The sequence below is a fragment of the Macaca fascicularis genome, chromosome 4 (genome assembly GCF_037993035.2).
Source record: "Macaca fascicularis isolate 582-1 chromosome 4, T2T-MFA8v1.1".
Lineage (NCBI taxonomy): Eukaryota > Metazoa > Chordata > Mammalia > Primates > Cercopithecidae > Macaca > Macaca fascicularis.
In genome coordinates this window covers 154,783,119-154,805,663 of record NC_088378.1, presented here as the reverse complement: position 1 = coordinate 154,805,663, position 22,545 = coordinate 154,783,119, and the positions used below count along the sequence as shown (strand labels likewise).

Sequence of the window (22,545 nt, the reverse complement as noted above, 5' to 3'; positions counted from 1 at the left end):
AAACCCCATCTCTACTAAAAATACAAAAATTAGCTGGGCATGGTGGCGGGCACCTGTAATCTCAGCTACTCGGGAGGCTGAGGCATGAGAATCACTTGAACCTGGGAGGTGGAGGTTGCAGTGAGCTGAGATCACGCCACTGCACTCCAGCCTGGGCAACAGGGCGAGACTCTGTCTAAACAAGAACAAGAACAACAACAACAACAACAAAACTTCTGGGTTATTTATAAAGAAAGGAGATTTAATCAGTTCACAGTTCTACAGGCTCTACAAGAAGCATGGAAGCATGGCACTGGCATCTGCTCAGCTTCTGCTAAGAGCCTCAGGAAGCTTCCAACCATGGTGGAAGGTGAAGAAGGAGCAAGTGCATTGCATGAGAAGAGCAGGAGCAAAAAGGAGAGGGAGGAGGTGCCACACTCTTTTAAATTTTAAATAACCAGATCTTGTTTGAACTCAGAGTGAAAGCTCACTCATTACTGTGAGAATGGTGCTAAGCTATTCATGAGAGAATCTGCCCCTATTATCCAACACCCCCTACTAAGCCCCACCTCCAACATGGGAGATTACATTTCAATGTGAAATTTGGTGGGGACAAACATCCAAATGAAATCAAGTAAGTTTTCCCATTTTCATGGCTTCTACCCTTGGGACTTGTCCCGGTGTGTGTCCTGCAGTGTGGCTAAAACTTCAATAGAAAACCTTTAGTCATTTGGTCTGTTAATCAGAGCACTGCCAGAAAGTGAAAGAGAAGTTCTGAAGAGGAAAGAGTCAGAGAGTATGCCTCAAATTTTGTGGGAACGTAAACTCTGCCCAAATCTCTAGTTGATCCCTAAACCACGTGTTCACCAGGCAAAATTTAAGCAACCTACCTAAGGAGAAAAGAATTGAATGGAAATTTAAGCCAATGATTAAAAAACGTAATTTGTAGTTTGAGTCCAATCCGGTCAATTGTCTGTTACAACAAACTGACAAACAAAAAGTCTGACAATCTTGGAAGTAATATATCAGAATTAAGAGCCTCTACAACACAACATTCACAATATTCAGAATATAATTCAAAATGAATCAAAATAGGAAAAAAAACCCAGAAAAATGTGATCCATTTTCAAGAGACAAGATTATCAACTGAGATCAACCCTGAGTAATCCAGATGTTGGAATTATCAAACAAGAAATTTAAAGCAGTCATTTTAACTATGCTATGATATAAAAGAAAATATGCTTATAATGAATGCACAGATGGAAATTTTAGTAGCAAAATAGAAACAATAAAGAACAAAATAAAAATTCTAGAAATAAAATTATAACATCTAAACTAGAAATTCACTGCACAGGCTTATCAGCAGACAGGAGACAACAAAGTAAAAGTTGATGAACTTGAGAATGGATAAATGAGACTATCTCCACTTGGAACAAGAGAGGGAAAATAGATTAAAAAAAAAAAGAACAGAATCAAGGACCTGTAGGATAATATCAAAAGATCTAATGTATGTATGGTTAGAGACCCAGAAGAAAAAGTGAGAGAGAATGGGGCAGAAAACATATTTGAAGAAACAATGGCCCAAAACTTCCCATATTTTATGAAAGACATAAATTTACAGTTTCAAGGAAATCAGTGAAATCTCAAACAGGATAAATATAAGGAAAACCACATCAAACACCTCATAGTAAAACTGCTAAAATTTAAACATAAAGAAAAAAATTCTGAAAACAGGCAAGATGAAGACATATGACAAAGAGGAAAACAACTATTCAAATTGCAATAACTGCTTATTAGACACAATGGAGGCTAGGAGGTAGTGGAACATCTTCAAAGTGCTCAAAGATAAAATGGAATGTCAGGATTCTATATCCAGAAATTTTTTTTTCAAGGAAGAAGGCAAAATAAGGACATGTCCAAATAAAAGAAAATCAAAAGGATTTGTTGTTAACAGATTTACACTAGAAAAAAATGTTTAAGAAAATTCTTCAGGCTGAAGGAAAATGATACTAGTTGGAAACACAGGTCTTCAGGAATGAATGAAGAGCCCCAGAAATAATGAATGTCTGAATAAATATAAAAGACTCTTTTCCTCTAATTGAAAAGAACTACACACATATGAATCTTTAAAGTAAAAATTGTAACATTGTCTTGGAAGGTTTATATGTAAAACAGGTGTCAAATAAAGTGTAAAAATTGGGCATAAAAAGACCTATATGATTACAAGTTTTTTGCATTAACATGAAGTGATGCCGGATGTGGTGGCTTATGCCTGTAATCCCAGCACTTTGGGAGGCTGAGGTGAGTGGATCACCTGAGGTCAGGAACACAAGACCAGCCTGACCAACATGGAGAAACCCCCTTCTCTACTAAAAATACAAAATTAGCCAGGCGTGGTGACGCATGCCTGTTATCTCAAATACTTGGGAGGCTGAGGCAGGAGAATCACTTGACCGGGGAGGCAGAAGTTGCAGTGAGCCGAGATCGCGCCATTGCACTCCAGCCTGGGCAACAAGAGCAAAACTCCATCTCAAAAAAACAAAACAAACAACAACAACAACATCAACAAAAATATGAAGTGTTAATATTCCAAGTAGACTGTTTAAGAATATATATTAAATTTTCTAGATCAACCACTGAAAATAATGCAGAAAAGTATGGCTAAAAATGCTATAGATGAATTAAAATAGAATTCTGAAATATATCCAACTAATCCACAAGAAGACAGGGAAGAAAGAATAAAGGAAAAAAGCAGAGGGGATAAACAGAAAACAAACAATAAAATGGTAGCTTGAAATCCAACCCTATCAAGAATTACATTAAATATTAACAGATGAAATAATACAATTAAAAGAAAGAGACTGTCAGAATGGGCTTTTAAGAAGCAAAACCCCATTGTATACTTTCTACAAGAAATACAATTTAAAAATAAAGACATAGATTGAAAGTAAATTGATGAAAAATATACATCTACCATGCAAGGAGAATGGCCATATTAATAACAGATAATAAACTTCAAGGCAAAGAATATTGTCAGAGATAAAGGGGAACAGTTCATAAAAGAGTTGGCTGAAACTGCTGCCTCAGGCCTGTAATCCCACCTCTTTGGGAGGCAGAGGCAGATGGATCATTTGAGTCCAGGAGTTTGAGATAAGCCTGGGAAACACAGCAAGCCCCCATTTCTACAAAAAATTTTTAAAAATTCGCCAGGTATGGTGGTGCATGTCTGCAATCCCAGCTATTCAGGAGGTTGAAGTGGGAGGATCACTTGAGCACAGGAGGTCAAGGCTACAGTGAGCCATGAACATACCACTGCACTTTAGCCTGGGAGACGGAGCAAGACCCTGTCTCAATTTTTAAATAAAAATAAACATAAACATGACATGAAAATATCAATTTATCCGGAAGCCATTGCAATCATACTTGCAATTGTGCACATAATTGTGTGTGTGCCTAAAAATAGAGCTTCAAAATATATAGGGCAAAAATTGACAGAATTAAAGGGAGTAACAGACATTCCATAATCATTACTACAGATTTTAACATCTCTTCTTAGCAAATGATAGAAGAACTAGACAAAAGAATTAGTGAAGACACAGGTGAAATAAACAATACTATTAACCACATTGGCCTAAATTACTATTTATAGACACTATCACCTACATAACATATATTCTTTCAAGTGCACATAGTATGTTGAACAAAATAGACCATCTGCCAGACTGTAAAACAAATATGAAATCTAGAAAAATACCAAATATGGCTGGATGCGGTGGCTGACATCTGTAATCCCAGCACTTTGGGAGGCCAAGGTGGGTGGATCGCCTGAGGTCAGGAGTTTGAGACCAACCTGGTCAACATGGTGAAACCTCGTCTCTAATAAAAGTACAAAAGAGGCCGGGCGCGGTGGCTCAAGCCTGTAATCCCAGCACTTTGGGAGGCCGAGACGGGCGGATCACGAGGTCAGCAGATCGAGACCATCCTGGCTAACACGGTGAAACCCCATCTCTACTAAAAATACAAAAAACTAGCCGGGCGAGGTGGCGGGCGCCTGTAGTCCCAGCTACTCAGGAGGCTGAGGCAGGAGAATGGCGCAAACCCGGGAGGCGGAGCTTGCAGTGAGCTGAGATCCGGCCACTGCACTCCAGCCTGGGCGACAGAGCAAGACTCCATCTCAAAAAAAAAAAAAAAAAAAAAAAGTACAAAAAATTAGCTGGGCATGGTGGCGGGCACCTGTAATCCCAGCTACTCTGGAGGCTGAGGCAGGAGAATCACTTGAACCTGGGAGGTGGAGGTTGCAGTGAGCTGAGGTTGCGACATTGAACTCTTGGCTGGGCAATAGGAGTAAAACTCTGTCTCAAAAAAATAAACTAAAATAAATAGAAAAATGCCAAATTTTTAGAAATTAAATACCATATTTTGAAATAATTCATGAGTCAATTAAGAAATGAAAAAAGAAACTAAAAAAATGTTTGAACCAAATGGTAATAAAAATACCCATCTCGGCCGGGTGCGGTGGCTCAAGCCTGTAATCCCAGCACTTTGGGAGGCCGAGACGGGTGGATCACGAGGTCAGGAGATCGAGACCATCCTGGCTAACACGGTGAAACCCCGTCTCTACTAAAAAATACAAAAAACTAGCCGGGTGAGGTGGTGGGCGCCTGTAGTCCCAGCTACTCGAGAGGCTGAGGCAGGAGAATGGCGTAAACCCGGGAGGCGGAGCTTGCAGTGAGCTGAGATCTGGCCACTGCACTCCAGCCTGGGCGACAGAGCAAGACTCCGTCTCAAAAAAAAAAAAAAATACACATCTCAAAATATCTGGGATGCTGCTAAATCTGCACTGAGAAGGAAATTCCTAGCTTTTAGTACTTACATTGGAAAGGAATAAAGGTCTAAAATCAATATCCTGTATTTCTACCTTAAGAAGCTAGAAAAACTACACATAATCCAAAGTAAATAGGAAAAAAAAAAAAAAAAGCATAAGAAGAAGAAGAGGAATCAACGAAATAGAAGGCAGACAAATAATCGAGAAACACAGTAAGGCCAAAAGCTGGTTCTTTGAAATTGTGAGGAAAATCAGTAAACCCCTAGCTAGACAGATCAAGAAAAATAAAGAGGGATGGCTGGGAACAGTGGCTCACACGTGTAATCTCAGCACTTTGGGAGGCCATGGCGGGTGGATTACTTCAGGTCAGGAGTTCAAAACCAGCCTGGACAACATGGCGAAATCGTTTCTACTAAAACACAAAATTAGCTGGGCGTGGTGGCATGTGCCTGTAGTCCCAGCTACTTGGGAGGCTGAGGCAGGAGAATTGCTTGAACCCGGGAGGTGGAGGTTGCAGTGAGCTAAGATTGTGCCACTGCACTCTAGCCTGGGGGTAAGAGTGAGACTCCATCTAAAAACAAAACAAAGCAAAACAAAACAAAAACAGAAAGAGAGAAAATACGTAATACCAATATCAAGAATGAGCAAATAGTTACCACTACACAGCCTACAGACATTTAAAGGATAAAATGGGGCATATTTTAAAGTTATTGTCAACAACTTAAATTAAATGGACAAATTCCTTGAAAAATACTAGCTACAAAGCTGACATGACAGGAAGCAAAAAATCTGAATTGCCATATATATATGTAAGAAATTAAATTAATAATTAAAAAACTGTGGCTGGGTGCAGTGGCACACACTTATAAATCCCAGAACTTTGGGCGGCTGAGGCAGGAGGATCACTCGAGCACTTGAGCCCAGGAGTTTGCGACCAGCCTGGGCAAGATGGCAAAACCCCATCTCTACAAAAATACAAAAAAGTCGCCAGGCATGGTGGCATGTGGCTGGAGTCTGAGCTACTCTAGGGGTTGAGGTGGGAGGATTGCTTGAGCCTGGGAGGTGGAGGTTGCAGAGAGCTGAGATCACACCACTGCACTCCAGTTGCGTGACAGAGTGAGATCCTTTCTCAAAAAAAAAAAAAAAATTAGAAACCTTTTAACCAAGAAAAGTCTTGGCCACAACATTTCACTAGTGAATTCTATCAAATGTTTAAGAAGTTATAGTAATGATACACAAATTCTTTCAGAAAATAAAGGAGGGAGCACTTCCTAACTCATTTTGTAAACCCAGCATATAACCCTAATGCCAAAACCTGACGAAGATATTACCCTCCCCTTCAAAAAATGTAAATTGACAAACATAGATAATTAAAGAAATGCATTTGGATATCCTCATCTGTTTTAATTGTGCGGATAGTTCTAGCAAGTTTAACGAGTACTTGTAAAGCATTTATGTATTCATTAGAATAGAGGAAGTGATAATTTTACAATTTATATTTTAGTGTCTACCAGGGAGAACTGGTCTGGCCTTGAGGAAATTCACTCCAAAATGTGATGGAACTGGCCTCCTATATCATCAATTTCACAGTCACTCCAGGCATATCATTCAGTGGTTTGAAAACAGAAATAGACTACACACAGTTGTATATCTAGGAAAAAAAGTCGTTCTGCTGAGGTTTATTTTGGAACACCTTGCTCATCAGAAAGCAAGCTGGGTAGAGGGCATAAATGGCTGATGGGAAGAAATTGGAGCAGGAGGCTGCTTTGATCCTACTGCACAAGTCACACTGGGTCCCATGCAGCTCACAGCTCTGCTGCTAATGTTTGAGTTCACATATTTATAGAGCTCTCCACCCTTTGTCCAGCAGCAATAACAAATGACCCCCATGACTGGTGAAAAAAATATCCTGAGTACATACACTAAATTGAATTTTCCCGGTTATCATGCAAACTTTGATATGATTGAAAAGACGGAAAGCTGTTATATTAATATCAAAGTGAAATTCAAGACAAAAAGCATTAAAAGGGATAAAGAAAGTAATTTTTCTTGGCCAGGCGTGGTGGCCCACACCTGTAATCCCAGCACTTTGGGAGGCTGAGGCGGGCAGATCACCCGAGGTCAGGAGTTCGAGACCAGCCAACATGGTGAAACCTCGTCTCCACTAAAAATACAAAAATTAGTGGGGCGTGGTGGCATATGCCTGTAATCCCAGCTACTCTGGAGGCTGAGGCAGGAGAATAGATTGAACCTAGGAGGCAGAGGTTGCAGTGAGCCGAGATTGCGCCATTGCACTCCAGCCTAGGCGACAAGAGCAAAACTCCATCTCAGAAAAAATAAAAATAAAAAGATTAGGAGCTTAAGTAGAGTTCATGTAAATTTTACTTGTGTAAAACTTATATACAGAATTTTCCCTGTGTAGATTATGACACTTTCATTATGAAACTTGAGACTTCTGCTTAACCTTGAATTTTATTTGTATCTTCATCACTTTCTTCTTCTTTGTTCCTATCACTTCACAAAAATTGGGTTCACGGCAAGAGCTGATCACATCGCCCCTTGCAATTAAACTGCAAGGAGCTAGGAACTGTGGAAGGCAAATGGAATATTTGGTAAATCAATTGCTCTCTGTCTCTCTGAGAGTTCCGTATCCCATGTTTTGGAATTTCCAAAATTGAACTTCAATTAAATGCCACTAAAATTTACTTTTTGGCAGAAAATTTGCAGTTTATGTGATACATGCACTGTTTTACAAAATTTGTATATGTGAAATGATTTTCAGGAATACGAATTTCATAGTGATGAGAGTCAACTCAATTCAAAAATGGTAACAGTTTTGTCTAATTAAAAGTGATTAAATGTCTGTATGCTTATCTGCATTTTCCAATTCCACAAAGAATAGGTGTTACTTCTGTTCAGGGGGATAATTCAGGGGGAAAATTCCAAAGAAATGATTCCCAAGTCGAAGGCACATAAGAGAGAAAAATGGAAGAAAACTCTGGGGTCTCAGTGTTTGGAAAGAGTGTCCTCTTACAGGCTAGGCTTCTGCCATTTGGCACATGGATATTTTTTTTTGGAGACAGAGTCTTGCTCTGTCGCCCAGGCTGGAGTACAGTGGTGCGATCTCGGCTCACTGCAACTTCTGTCGCCCAGGTTCAAGTGATTCTCCTGCCTCAGCCTCTAGAGTAGCTGGGATTACAGGTGCCTGCCACCACGCCCCGCTAATTTTTGTATTTTTAGTAGAGATGAGGTTTCACCATGTTGTCCAGGTTGGTCTCAAACTCCCGAGCTCAAGCAATCTGCCTGCGTTGGCCTCCCAAAGTGCTGGGATTACAGGTGTGAGCCCATGCCCGGTGGGCACATGGCTCTTAAAGTTCCACCCCACCTTATGGGTTAAGCCCGACACAACACTCTGGCATTAGATCAGAGAGCTGCAGAGCACTGTGTGCCGGACAGCCAAAGAACTACATTCACGGATTTCTGAAAATAAGAACATTTCATTTAAAAACAAAACAAAACAAAACAAACAAACAAAACACAAAGACATTTGGTTTAAGGGAAATAGACGAAGCTGACCCCCATCGCCAAGTCTTCCCCTGAGACCCTTGCTCTTGTCATGTCAATAGGTGTCTCTCCACAGTGCCTCTAAGTAAGGACCATGTGTGGATCCTGTGACACTCCGAAATTGACAGGATCCAGCCTACGTTATGAGCTGAAGTTCTGAAACAAGAGGGGTGTCAGTATTTCTTCCCAAAGAACATTACCTAGGGCTTGATATGAATGATAACTATAAATCCCACGAAGGGATGGTTGGGATATTTGTTTATTCTGTAGAGCAGTGCTACCCAACCCTGGCTGTAAAATAGATGTACTTGGGAGAGATTTTTAAAAATAGCTGCCCTCCTCCAACCTAAAGCACCAGGCATTGGTTGGGTAACCTTGGGCAAGTCACTCCATCCCTGTGGATCTCAGCTTCTTCTCCTGTAAAGTCAGCTTAGTAAAACCTGCCCTGTCTACTTCAAGAAATGTTAGGATCAAATAAATTAACAGCTTTGTGAAACAATGTATGAGTATTATGAAAATGTTAATTATGTTTAAGTTCTTTAACCACACTCTTTGTAACCAAAGGCCTCTTTCTATAACAAGGACAGGCACTGCTGGAATACATGGCCACGAATGAAGTTATCTGGCCCCTGTAGGAACTGATTCTTACGATGTTGGACTGATTAGGCCCTATTTATGCAATGAGTAAAAAGTCTGGCCTCATGATTATGGTGTAATTGGTTAACTTGGAAATACTACAGTGTTCTCTTGGGCCCGCATGCATACAAACCTGGATGCCACCTGAAAAAGAAACACTAAAGTGTATATGTGGAACCACGAAAGACTCAGAATAGCCAAAGGTATCCTAGCCAAAAAGAACAAAACTGAAGGAATCACATTACCTGACTTCAATTTATACTACAGTAACCAAAACAGCATGGCACTGGCATAAAAACAGATACATAAGCCAGTGGAACAAAATAGAGAACCCAGAAATAAATACATGCACCTACAGTGAACTCATTTCCAACAAAGACGCCAAGAACATACACTGGGGAAAGAACAGTGTCTTCAATAAATGATGCCAGGAAAATTGGATATCCATATGCAGAAAAATGAAACTAGACCCCTATCTCCCACCATATACAAACACCAAATCAGAATGGATTAAAGACTTAAATCTAAGACTTCAAACTAGGAAGCTGCTATAAGAAAACATTGAGAAAACTCTCCAGGATGTTGGACTGGGCAAAGACTTCTTGAGTAATATCCCACAGGCACCAGCAACCAAAGCAAAAATGGACAAATGGGATCACATCAAGTTAGAAAGCTTTTGCGCAGCAAAGGAAACAATCAACGAAGTGAAGAGACAGCCCACAGAATGAAAGAAAATATTTGCAAACTACTCATCTGACAAAGAATTAACAACCAGAATATATAAGGAAATCAAGCAACTCCATAGGAAAAACAATCTAATAATCTGATCTAAAAATGGGCAAAAGATCTGAAAATGGGCAGAAGATCTGATTTCTCAAAAGAAGATACACAAATGGCAAACAGGTACATGAAAAGGTTCTCAATATCATTGCTCATCAGAAGAACGCAAATCAAAACTACAATGAGAGATCATCTCGCCCCAGTTAAAATGGCTGGAGAGGACGTGGAGAAAAAGGAACCCTCATGTAGTGTTGGTGGGAAGGTAAATTGTGCAACTGCTATGGAGAACAGTTTGGAGGTTCCTTAGAAAACTAAAAATAGGGCCTGGGCGCAGTGGCTCACGCCTGTAATCCCAGCACTTTGGGAGGCTGAGGCGGGCGGATCATGAGGTCAGGAGTTCGAGACCAGCCTGACCAATATGGTGAAACCCCGTCTCTACTAAAAATACAAAAATTAGCCAGGCATGGTGGTGCATGCCTGTAGTCCCAGCTACTAGGGAGGCTGAGGCTGAAGAATTGCTTGAACCCGGGAGGCAGAGCTTGCAATAAGCTGAGATCACACCACTGCACTCCAGCCTGGGTGACAGAGCAAGATTCCATCTCAAAAAATAAAAATAAATAAGAAAACTAAAAATAGAGCTACCATACAATCCAGCAATCCCACTCCTAGGTATACACACCCCAAAACGGCAATCAGTATATCAAAGAGATATCTGCACTCTCATGCTTATTGCAGCACTATACATAATAGATAACATTTGGAAGGAACCTAAGTGTCCGTCTACAGATGAATGGATAAAGAAAATGTGGTACATATACACACAATGGAGTACCATTCAGCCATAAAAAAGAACAAGATCCTGTCATTTGCAACAACGTGGATGGAACTGGAGATCACTATGTTAAGTGAAATAAGTCAGGCACAACAAAAGTCAAACATTGCATATTCTCATGCACCTGTGGGAGCTAAAAATTTTAAAAATTGAACTCATGAAGAGAGAGAATAGAAAGATGGTATAAGAGGCTGGAAAGGGTAGTAGGGGGAACTAGTTGGGATGTGGGGGGCAAGTAAAATATCAAGCGCCAGCATGTGTGTGTGTGTGTGTATGTGTGTGTATGTGTGTGTGTATGTGTGCGTGCGTGTGTGTGTGTGTGTGTGTGTGTGTGTGTTTATCCCCAGCCTCTGACTTTTAGATCTTTTCCCACTAGAGAGGTTAATGTGGAATATGGAAAGGTCCATTTTCTAGCTCTGGTTCTGCTCTTAACTACCTGTGCGACCTAGACTAGTCTTTTCATGTATGTAGGTCTCAGTTGTCATTTGATGGCATCATAATAAAAACATGCCTAAGTTTCTTTTCAGTACTAATACTCTATGGCTTGACACACAATTTTATCTGATCATTTTATAAGTGATTTCAAATTTTCAGTGTAGGTACTTTTGTGACATTGTTAGTGAAGCCAATGATTGATTACACCAAAGTCCTTTGTCAGGAAATTAAGCTCCTATAAATAATATCATTATTTTTACAGAAAAAAATATGAGCTACTTTTTAACTACCATAATGGGTACACTGTATATTATAATTTGCAGCCTATTAGTCAACAAATGACTGTGGTTGGGCTGTCCACGCTGCATGGATGGCTCCTGGGAAAGGCAGAAGCTTCTTCATGTGCCCATTATTAAGCAGATTTAACCCAAAGATGAGTTTGACAACACTGCAAGCGCACCATCAGGTGAGTGATCCAGGAACACTTTCAGTTCATTCTCTTCCCTCCAGATGGAGTTGGCATCACTGCTATCACTTGATATTGGAGAGCTTGCAGAGCTGTGTTTTCTCCACTCTTCATCGTTTGACAAAGGATGTGACTCATGAAGATCAGGCAACCTCAACACCGCAAAGTCCCATGTACTTAGGTGAAAATGGAAAACGTGGTGGTTGAGAACATGAAGCTTTTCATGCAATTCCAACCCAGACTACCACAAAGTCACCATAATCCTTTGTAACTCTTTGAGTCACTCCGCAAACCCACCACAAACCACTTTAATTCTAGACCAGCTTCTCCAAGCTACCCGGCTACCTATACCACTTCCCTTTTATCAATGAAAGAAATACATAGTCTAGAAAAATTCCTTGGGAAAAACATGGTAATTCAACAAATATTTTTGAACGCCTACGATGTGTAGAACACTGCTCTAGACACTAGTGATACACTTAGGAACAACACAAACATCTTTCTTGGAGTTTACATTCTAGATGGCTAGAAGCTAACCAAAAACAAAAACAAAAAAACCAAAAACCTGATGCTTTAGCTTTTGATTCTTCTTCATATCTTTTAAACATGCTCCAGGTTGTCATGATCTTTCTTAAAATGTGGCATCCGAAATTGAGCAAAAACTCCATGCAAGTATTCTAAAATGAAACCTGGCCTTCCAGATCATAATGAAGGTATATTTTTAGGGTTGGCATGGTGGCTCATGCCTGTAATCCCAGCATTTTGGGAGGCCAAGGGTGGAGGACCACTTGAGCCCAGGAGTTTGAGACCAGCCTGGGAAACCTAGTGAGACTCTATAAAAAAATAATTAAAAATTTGCCGAGTGTGGTGGTATGTACTTATAGCCCTAGCTACTCGGAGGCTGAGGAGGGAGGATTGCTTGAGCCCAGGAGTCGAGGCTGCAGTGAGTTGTGATCACACCATGCACTCCAGCCTGTGCGTCAGAGTGACACCTTGCCTCTTAAAAAATATCTATCTATATATAATCTTTTATAAATATTTAAATAGAGATGGGATTTCACCATGTTGCCCAGGCTGGTCTCGAACTCCTGAGCTCAAGCCATCCTCCTGCCTCGGCCTCCCAAATTGCTGGGATTACAGGCGTGTACCACTGATCTTGGCCAAAAAAAATGGTATATTTTTAATATTTACATTTACCTTTGTCAAGATAGGAAGATCAAATGTATTTTATTTAAGCTTGATTGATGTATAGGTCTTAAATATTTAGACCTGTGGTATGTAAGCCTGTACTTGTTCTTTGGTCTCATACCCTACCAGTATTAGGGAATTGATGAGTTAATGGGAGAGTGTTCCTCTCCACAGAATTAGTTTCCTACTCATGGCATCAAAATCCGTACATTTAAGACCAATTTTCTCCAAACCAATCATCAAAATATTACAACTCTTTTTTGTTTTGAGATGAAGTCTCACTCTGTCGCCCAGGCTGGAGTGCAGTGGCTCCATCTCGGCTCACTGCAACCTTCACCTCCCAGGTTCAAGCAATTCTCCTGCCTCAGCCTCCCGAGTAGCTGGGATTACAGGTGCCTGCTACCACGTTAAATTTTTTTTATTTTCAGTAGAGACGGGGTTTCACCATGTAGGCCAGGCTGGTCTCGAACTCCTGACCTCAGGTGATCCACCGGCCTCAGCCTCCCAAAGTGCTGAGATTACAGGCGTGAGCCACCATGCCCGGCCAAACTTCCTGTTGCAAAAAAACAGATTTGTGCAGGTTCGCTGAAGCAGTGGAGCATTTAGTATAAGAATTCGCATGGGATAGGAGAGAGTTGTTGGGACTCCAAGAACAGAAACCATAGGGCAGCTGGGCCTTGCAGAGAAGCAAAGTGGAGTCAGGGCAGCTCCACAGATCTTGCAGTAGGGACCATCATGCTGGTGCCCTGGAGGTAACATGGCTCCAAGCCACTGCTTCTCCGGATGCATTTCTTCCTCCCATTCTTACCTGGATTCCTGTGAGTTTTGTCTTCCCTCTGCCTCATAGCTTCTTATTCATGATGTGGCTCGTCCACAGGGACTCTCTGCACCCCTGTAACTGAGTGTATTTCTGTCATTCCCCAGGCTGCCATCAGCATAACATGCTCCATATTTCTGAATTCAAAATATCAAGGATGGCCAGACGCGGTGGCTCATGACCAATCCCGGCATTTTGGGAGGCCGAGGTGGATGGATTACCTGAGGTCGGGAGTTCGAGACCAGCCTGACCAACATGGAGAAACCCTGTCTCTACTAAAAATGCAAAATTAGCTGGGCGTGGTGGCACATGCCTGTAATCCCAGCTACTCGGAGGCTAAGGCAGGAGAATCACTTGAACTTGAGAGGCGGAGGTTGTAGTAAGCTGAGATCACGCCATAGTACTCCAGCCTGGGCAACAAGAGAGAAACTCTTATCTAAAAAAAAAAAATCAAGGACCGGAATGTAATTGGATCTCTGTGCTCCTTGTAAGGAAAATATGTTTATCCCAAGCCAATTCATAGTCAGTTTCCTGGTCTAATTAATACATCGGGTAGAGTATCATTGGTTGATTGGCTGTCCTTCTGTTAGGTGTGCACCCCTATCCAAGTAGCTATGGTCCGAGGGGATCGTGTAATAGAAAACCCGGCTGCTGACGGCTGGCTCATGATGGGGCAGTTTTTCTTAGACGTGGCCGTGGGCACAACAGACACCATGGTTACTCAATACAGTAGTTGTGGTGAGTCTCTGGCTGCCCTATCATATTTGCTACACATTCTCCAAGAAAACAGTTCACCTCCTGACTAGCCATGATACACCACTATAGCATATCTGTATAGTGGAACACTAACACCAGTATATATTTCTTTTTAATATGGCATGTGTAAGGATTATTAGATTTGCTATCATCAGTGGTTCTTCCTCATTTTTCTGAGGTGCACAGGTTAATGCTTGTTCCTTAGAAGGTTCATAATTCACTTTAGGTGGGGTCTGCACCCCACTTAGTTGGGGGCCGGGGAAGGTCTGCATAAGGCACTAGCAAAATCGTGATGGTCTGGGTCCTGGGGTCCAGAGCTAGATTTGCTAGAGGGGAGATTTACGAATATGAACCAAGGTCTTTACAAAATGCCAAGGAAAGAGATTGAGAAAACCAACTCCAGGCGGCAAGTCCAGAGGGTGGAACAAGGTCAAAAGCAGGAGACAATCGAAGGATTGGGAATTGGGCAAAATTGGAATAGATGGAGGGTGATATGAGAACTGCTGACACAGGAGCCAAAGTGTCTGTGTTTGCTTTTATGGACTCACCAGGCAGGCCATGGGGGATATTCTGGAAGAGCCTATTTTCTTTTCCTTCTCCCTTTACTCCTGGGCACGTTCTTTTGTTTCAACCTCTGCGAGTCATTCCAACCCTTCTTCATCACCTTGGAAGCTTTTACTTTCTGCTGGGGTTAATTTTTCCTGCCTGTCTCAGAATTCTCCAATTTCTTCAATAACCTGGAGTTCAGCATGACATATCTCAAGCCTTTTAACCAGCTTGCTTTAAAGAACACAGTCTGGCTGGGTGCGGTGGCTCATGCCTGTAATCCCAGTACTTTGGGAGGCCGAGGCAGGTGGATCACTTGAAGTCAGGAGTTTGAGACCAGTCTGGCCAACATGGTGAAACTTCATCTCTACTAAAAATACAAAAATTAGCTGGGCATGATGGTGGGTGCCTGTAATCCCAGCTGCTGCAGAGGCCGAGGCAGGAGAATAGCTTGAACCTGGGAGGCAGAGGTTGCAGTGAGCAGAGATTGCACCATTGTACTGTAACCTGAGCAACAGAGCCAGACTCTGTCTCAAAAAAAAAAAAAAAAAGAACACAGTCTGGAAGATGAATTTTGCATCTGCCTTACAAGTCACTGAAACTATTCTCTCAGCACGTGTGTGCCTGATAATCAAGAACAACAAGCTTCGTGTCTTCCTCAAGGAAATTCTGCTCCTGTCCTAGGACATTCCTGGGAAGTGCTGCTTTATACAGTTCTTTTTATGTTGTGCATCCAGCCCCATTCCAGTCCCAAGCCTGATAATCTACCAAGGAAAGATAGCAGTTACTAAGATGGCTTGTTATCACAGGTCTGATACACTCCCACATCATCTCACAGATGCGCACCTGATTCTTGAAGTCAGGTAATCCACACGATGACCAGCAATGCTATCATGCTCACATACCTCCCTGCATTGCATATTCCACACCTTTATCATGACTGCTGTCTGAAAAGGACACATGTCCAGCTTTATAATCAGAGACGATGCCATTAATAATTCCAAAGAGAAAAATCTTTTGAATTGGCTCTACTAATCCTAAAATCATTAAACTGTCATTGTTCTTAAGGAAAATGGTCTAAGATCTGTCCTCAGTTGCTCTATTCATAAATGACCAAATAAGTCTGAATTCACATCTCCACTTGGAATGTTTCTTGGTATGTATTCAGAACACCCGTGAAGTCACCAACCTAGGGGTGACTTTAATGGTGGGATATGTGCATGTGGGGACAAGAGATTTGTCCAGAGAACTTCTGTTTAGAATGCATTTATAAATCGTGGTCTAGGGTGCCCCAAATCTTACTATTAGTGCTATACGATGAGAGCATTGACAACAAAATGGGTTTTTGTGGACTGGCACGGGAGTTAGGCTCTCACTTTTACTTTACATGGGTGAGGCACAGTGGCTCATACCTATAGTCCCAGTGCTTTGGGAGGCCAAGATAGGAGGCTCGCTTGAGCCCAGGAGCTTGAAACCAGTTTGGGCTACAAAGCAAGATCCCATCTCTACGAAAAAATTAAAAATTAGCTGGGCATGGTGACACACCTCTAGTCCCAGTTATTCAGGATGCTGAGGCAAGAGGATCGCTTGAGCCCAGGGCGTTGAGACTGCAGTGAGCAGTGATTACTCCACTTCACTGCAGCCTGGGCAACAGAGCAAGACCATGTCTAAGAACAAACAAACAAACAAACAAACCCATAAATATGTAACATAAACATGTAACAGGAGCGTCATCTGGCCCTCTGACAATAGTATGTAGTGTGTTCTGCAATAGTTTAGAACTTATGTAAATATAGGCCTTTCTCAAACAACCAAGTGTTATTTTCTGAGTATGTATAGTGGAGAAGATATAGGCATTACAAGACATGTTTACCTTTTTAATAAGCAGTTCAATTGTTTTTCTTATTCACGTAATTCAGGATCAACAGTAACTTCATCTAATGTGCCATCAGAGCAGTCACAAATTGAATGAAAGTGATGGCCACCACAAAATCCTTTTTCTCCTGAACGCTCCATAAAGTCTCCTTTCTTTGCACATCTTTGTGCTAAAATAATTAGCTACTTGTAGAGACAGTACACATAGCAACACTATTCATTCACCTACTTTTCCCCACATCTGCTATCTTATTTAAGCACAACTTACTTGGAATCAGAATTGAATTCAAATTGTGACTATGGCAGTAAGTAACTATGACCTCGAGGAAGTCACTTAAGCTCTCTGGGTTTCAGTTTTCTCACTTGCACGATGAGATTAATAATAAAAATTATGGCTAGGCAAGGTGGCTATGCCTGTAATCCCAGCACTTTGGGAGGCCGAGGAAGGTGGATTGCTTGAGCTCAGGAGTTTGAGACCAGCCTGGGCAACATGATGAAACCCCATCTCTATCAAAATACAAAAATTAGCTGGATGTGGTAACGCACGCCTGTGGTCCCAGCTACTTGGGAGGCTGAGGTGGAAGGATCACCCGAGCGGTGGAAGTTGAAACTGTAGTGAGCTGTGATCATGTTTCTGCACTCCAGCCCGGGTGACAGAGCTTGACTCTATCTCGGGGGGGAAAAAATTACCTCACTGGATAGTACGGATTAAATGAGCTAATATTTGCAAATTTCCTTGCACAAAGAGTATGCATTCAATAAATGGTAGATTAATCTCTAATAATTGTCCCAAGCTTTGTAAGTCTACCAGACAGTTTTAATTATCCCTGCCTGCATAGATGAGTTTAAGTGACTTATCCAGGGTTAAACAATTCATTAATGGCAGCACTAGTGCTTCTGATTCCAGGTCCCCACCCCAGCCCATCACCCCCAGTCAACTTTATAGACTTTTATAGAATGAGATGCTGTGTCGAGCACAAGAAGAGAATTCTCCTTGGTGAAGGTAAGAGCCACAGGATGGGAAAGACCATGAGTGACCATGGGCTTCAGTACTGGAAACTCCTCAGGTTTTCCTAAGCAAAAGATAGCGGGACCAGAGGTATCTGCAACAATTACATTTCCCTGGTGATCAAAGGTCACAGCGGAGGCAGTTATTTTGGAGGGAAAATAGAGGCTCAACCCAAAGGTATCCACCTGGCCAACAAGTTGCATACTTGAGCTAAACACTTTCACCCTGGTGCTGCAAACCCCAGTCCCCAGGGCCAGGGGGTGCTCCAGGACTGCAATGGCCCCCGTGAGCCAAGACACTGCCACCCCTCGGGGACTGCACAGATGAGCTTGCAACTTTTCAGTTCTCCGAAGGACCCCTTCCGCGAAGTCGACGTCCAGGAGGTGCAGGGACCCTGCCTCCGCGTCAGTTACCACAATCCCATTCTGAGGGGTGGTCTCCACACCCCAAGGTAAGGAGAATTGGCCTCCAATGACAAGCTTGATCTGGCCAAAAAAATCAAACACTTTGATGGAGCGATCGCCGGCGTCAGTGACAACCACATGGCAGTCGTTGGTGATGGTGACATCCACAGGATACCTAATGTCTTGGGAAGCGTCCCCCTTCTCTCCAAACTGATGCGCGCATCCTCCCCCAGAGTCAAAAATCTTGACACGCCTCCTGCCGTCGTGCACCACCACGACCCGCCCCGTCTTGGGACAAAGCGCCAGTCCGGTGGGGTTGACCAGGGTCCCCCAGCCGCCAAAGGTATGGTGGCAGGTGAGGGCTCCGGGGGCGCTGGGGGCGGCGCGGTGGGCGGCCGGGGACTGGCGAAGCGCTGAGCCCAGGAGCTCTATGAGGTGCAGCACCGGCAGGCAGTCGCTGGTGTCGCAGCCCCGGCAGGCTCGCCTGCAGAATGGGCACTCGAGGGCCAGCGTGCGCGGGTGCGCCAGGGCGGCCACGCAGGCCAGGCAGACCACGTGGCCGCAGGACAGGTTGCGCGGGCGCCGCTGCTGCCGGTGGCCAAACTTCTCAAAGCACACCTTGCACTCCAGCAGGCTGATCTCCGCCTCGCGCATGAGCTCCTGCAGAGCCGGCTCGCTCTCCGAGGCTTCGGCCGCCATGGCGGGTCCTGTGCACTCCCGCCGCGCCGCCCGGCCGTGTCCCAGAGACGCTCTTGGTCACGGTCACAGTCACGGTCACGGGGTGGGACGTGCGCCCTGACGTCAAGCGCCGCGGGCCTCTGCACTGCGATCTGCTGCCCCTTGGTGGGCATGCGCGGCACTGTTTCTTGAGGGCCTGGTCGTGGACGTTTGCAAGACAAATCCACATGCGCATTGTGTAGACCTGTAATCGTCACATCAGTCATGGATGGATTTTGTACACTTTCAGGTGAGGAAACACACCTATTGAGGACAACAGGATTGCTCCCTGTTACCCAGCCTGTAAGTGGCAAAACAAGAACCAGAACCCAGTCTTCCAGCCCGGGTACCTAGCAGTGTCTCCAATCCTCAGCGTTGGGTGCTAGGGCTGTCCAGGCATCAAACATGGTCCCCTAGCTCATGATGCTTTTGATCTGAACTGGAAAACACGAGCACACGGGAGAAGACAAACTCCAAGGGAGGTGAGGCAGATGTGTATATTTCTTTTGTGTCTTCTTTCACACTCGTTGTTAAGTCAATACATACTTGTAAAATGAATTCGTGCATGAATGAAAGAATGTTATAGAACAACAACAAAAAATCAACTAGGTGAATGAGTGTCAGATGGGGGAACCACGCTGGAAGTGTCTTGCAGAGTAATTAATATGAAATAAGAAAGCTGTTAGTTAATAATAATTACCATAGAACTTTTTTTTTTTTTTTTTTTTAAAGACCAAGTCTCACTCTGTCACTCAGGCTGGAGTGCAGGGGCACGATCACAGCTCAGTGCAGCCTCCATCTCCCAGACTCAAGCAATCCTCCCACTTCAGTAGCTGGGACTACAGGCATGCACCACCACACTAGGCTAATTTTTAAAATTTTTTTGTAGAGAGGAGGCCTCTCTGTGTTTGCCTAGGCTGGTCTTGAACTTGTGAAAATTGTTCACAATCCTCCCCACCCCTTGGCCTCCCAAAGTGCTGGTGTGAGCCACTGTGCCCAGCCTATAGCATTCACATATGCCTGCCCTGTTGTGTTAGGTTGGTGCAAAAGTAATCGCAGTGTTTGCCATCACTTTTAATGGCAAAAATCGTGATTACTTTTGCAGCAACTTAATAGTTTACATAGATTATCTTGTTTAAACCTCATAGCAATCCTACAAGAAAATGTTATTTTTATCATCTTTTTTTCTCATAGAGTTCACATAAATCAAATATCTTGCCTAGGGTCACATGGCTAGGAAGTGGCTGGCCTGGAATTTGAAGCCAGGCAGTTTGACTTCAGAGTTACCTATTTTAGTCATTTTCAAACTTCTTTGCACATGGTAAACACTTGGGTCACACCCGAAAAGTTTAGTTGGCCCATGGTGTGGTCTGGACAGCTGGGATTTATAAAAGCTCCCCAGGTGATTATAATGGACAGCCAAGTTTGAGAACCGCTGCATTATAATAATTCCTTCAAATGGCACTAAATTCAGTTTTTCCAATCTCAGTGAAGACCAAAAGCAAAGAGAATTTGCCATATGTTGGAAAATCTTCAAACGAGGGATAGCATAATCTGCGTGAAGAATCCATTGTGGTATTATGAATCTCTCATTTTTCTTTTTTCTTTTTTTCTTTTCTTTTTTTTTTTGAGATGGAGTCTTGCTCTGTCACCAGGCTGGAGTGCAGTGGTATGATCTCAGCTCACTGCAACCTCAGCCTCCTGGGTTCAGGCAATTCTCCCGCCTCAGCCTCCCGAGTAGCTGGGATTAAAGGCACCCACCACCACATATGGCTAAGTTTTGTATTTTTAGTAGCGATGCGGTTTCACCATGTTGGCCAGGCTGGTCTTGAACTTCTGACCTCAGGTGATGCACCCGCGTCAGCCTCCCAAAGTGCTACAATTACAGGCATGAGCCACCATGCCCGGCCCTGATCTCTTATTTTAAGGGGTTCTCCCCCAAATGTCTTATGTGAACATTGTGCTTAACAAAACCTTATATCAGAGAATTTCTGTTCCTTCAGAGATCATAATCATGATCGTTCACCTTCTGATTTGCTGGATTTCTGAGAAAACACAGCATTTTATACCCTGTTAAGGCCCCTGCAAAGAGTTTTAATGTAAGACAAGAAAGAACGTTTGCTAATCAAATGTCATCTGACCCAAAGATTGTACAGCCTGTACCCCTAAGACAGCCGTACCATGCTATATAGTAAAGTTCAGTGTTCAGCCCCTACTCCTACAACCTGTGATGTCTGAGAACAGGACTATCTTCAACAGTCAATAAACCTTTATCTGCTAGCACACCCAACAGTACTTAAATTGCTGAATGAATGCTGACTCTAATAACAGGAGAAAGACTAAATAATAATGGTACTGCCACATTACAACATTATACAGCTATTTAAAAATCTTGCTTTTGGGCCGGGCGCAGTGGCTCACGCCTGTAATCCCAGCACTTTGGGAGGCCGAGGCGGGCAGATCACGAGGTCAGGAAATCGAGACCATCCTGGCTAGCAGGGTGAAACTCTGTCTCTAATAAAAAATACAAAAAATTAGCCAGGCGTGGTGGCGGGCACCTGTAGTCCCAGCAACTCGGGAGGCTGAGGCAGGAGAATGGCGTGAACCCGGGAGGCGGAGCTTGCAGTGAGCCAAGCTCGTGCCACTGCACTCCAGCCTGAGCGACACAGCGAGACTCCATCTCAAAAAAAAAAAAAAAAAAAAAATTGCTTTTGAAAACTATTTAGTGATGTTGTAACCAGTAGAGGGTCTTGACTACAAGTTGTCCAGATTCTTGGCTTTTTCAACAAAGAATTGGACAAAATGAAGCAATGAAAGCACAGATTTATTGAAAATGAGGGTGGGACCTGGCTAAGCAGTGGCTCAAGGGCCCTGGTTACAGAATCTTCTGGGGTCCAAATACCGGCTAGAGGTTTCCCATTAGCCACTTGGTATTCATCCCATGCAAATAAAGTAGTGGCCTGCCATCAGTCTGATTGGTTGCTTTTGCTTTCTGCAACCAGAGGCTGAAGTGAAGTTACAAAAGTTACACTCCCATGCAAACGTCTGATTGGTTGCAGACGTTTCTGCCACTCAGAAAAGGCGGGGAGGCGGGGGGGGGGGGTTGGAGAGGTGTTACAAAGGGAGTAGCCTCTGGTCCTTTTGTTACTTAGGCATGGAAAGTTGAGGTTCTCCTTTCAATTTAGTTCTAGGAAGTCAGCATCAATCAGCCTTAGGTTCCTTGCCTCCAGACCCTATTCTCCTGCCTCAACATGGCGAAGGGCGAATACATAGGAAGGAAGATAGTGGAGATGCAATGCTGTATCGTAATATGATCACAACCTTGTGAAAACATACACATGTATGAGCAGACAAAAAAGATGAGAAGAAAATACATCATCATCATAGCAGTAATTATCTCCAGTGACAGGACTTGATTGCTTTTGTTTTTCTTTTTAAACTTCCTAAATTTTCAATGCATAAAGGATTGTCTTGTTTAAATATAAATAACTTAATATTTTATGGTATATTTCATTTCTAAATATCTGCCTTGATTATCCTCCTGTTGTTGAAAGTTAACACTGATAGTGAAATAAATTTCTATTAATACTCACTGTTTAGGAATCACAGATTTTCAGACATATTTTCAGCCCACAAATTACAGCTACACATAATTAATAAATCTGGGACATGGCTATTTTCTGCAAATCAGAATGACTATGCTTAAGGCACATAAA

General features: G+C 42.9%; 1 protein-coding gene and 1 long non-coding RNA gene across 2 annotated transcripts in view; one reads left to right on the top strand and one right to left on the bottom strand.

The window, feature by feature from the left end:
- Nucleotides 1–16,687: 16,687 nt before the first annotated feature.
- Nucleotides 16,688–18,882, bottom strand: NHLRC1 (NHL repeat containing E3 ubiquitin protein ligase 1). Its single transcript, XM_005553947.5, has one exon. The coding sequence runs from the start codon at nucleotides 18,809–18,811 to the stop codon at nucleotides 17,624–17,626; it is 1,188 nt and encodes a 395-aa protein (XP_005554004.1). The 5' UTR covers nucleotides 18,812–18,882; the 3' UTR covers nucleotides 16,688–17,623.
- Nucleotides 18,883–18,980: 98 nt separating this feature from the next.
- The window catches only part of LOC141410165 (uncharacterized), a 23,825-nt gene continuing 20,260 nt past the window's right edge, over nucleotides 18,981–22,545 (top strand). Inside the window, exon 1 of the long non-coding RNA XR_012434218.1 lies at nucleotides 18,981–19,079. This is a non-coding gene — a long non-coding RNA (uncharacterized lncRNA). The remainder of the gene's footprint in view (nucleotides 19,080–22,545) is intronic.

What these genes read in the sequence shown, in the direction of transcription:
- NHLRC1 (XM_005553947.5), bottom strand. Translation starts at nt 18,811, where the DNA reads ATGGCGGCCGAAGCCTCGGAGAGCGAGCCGGCTCTGCAGGAGCTCATG.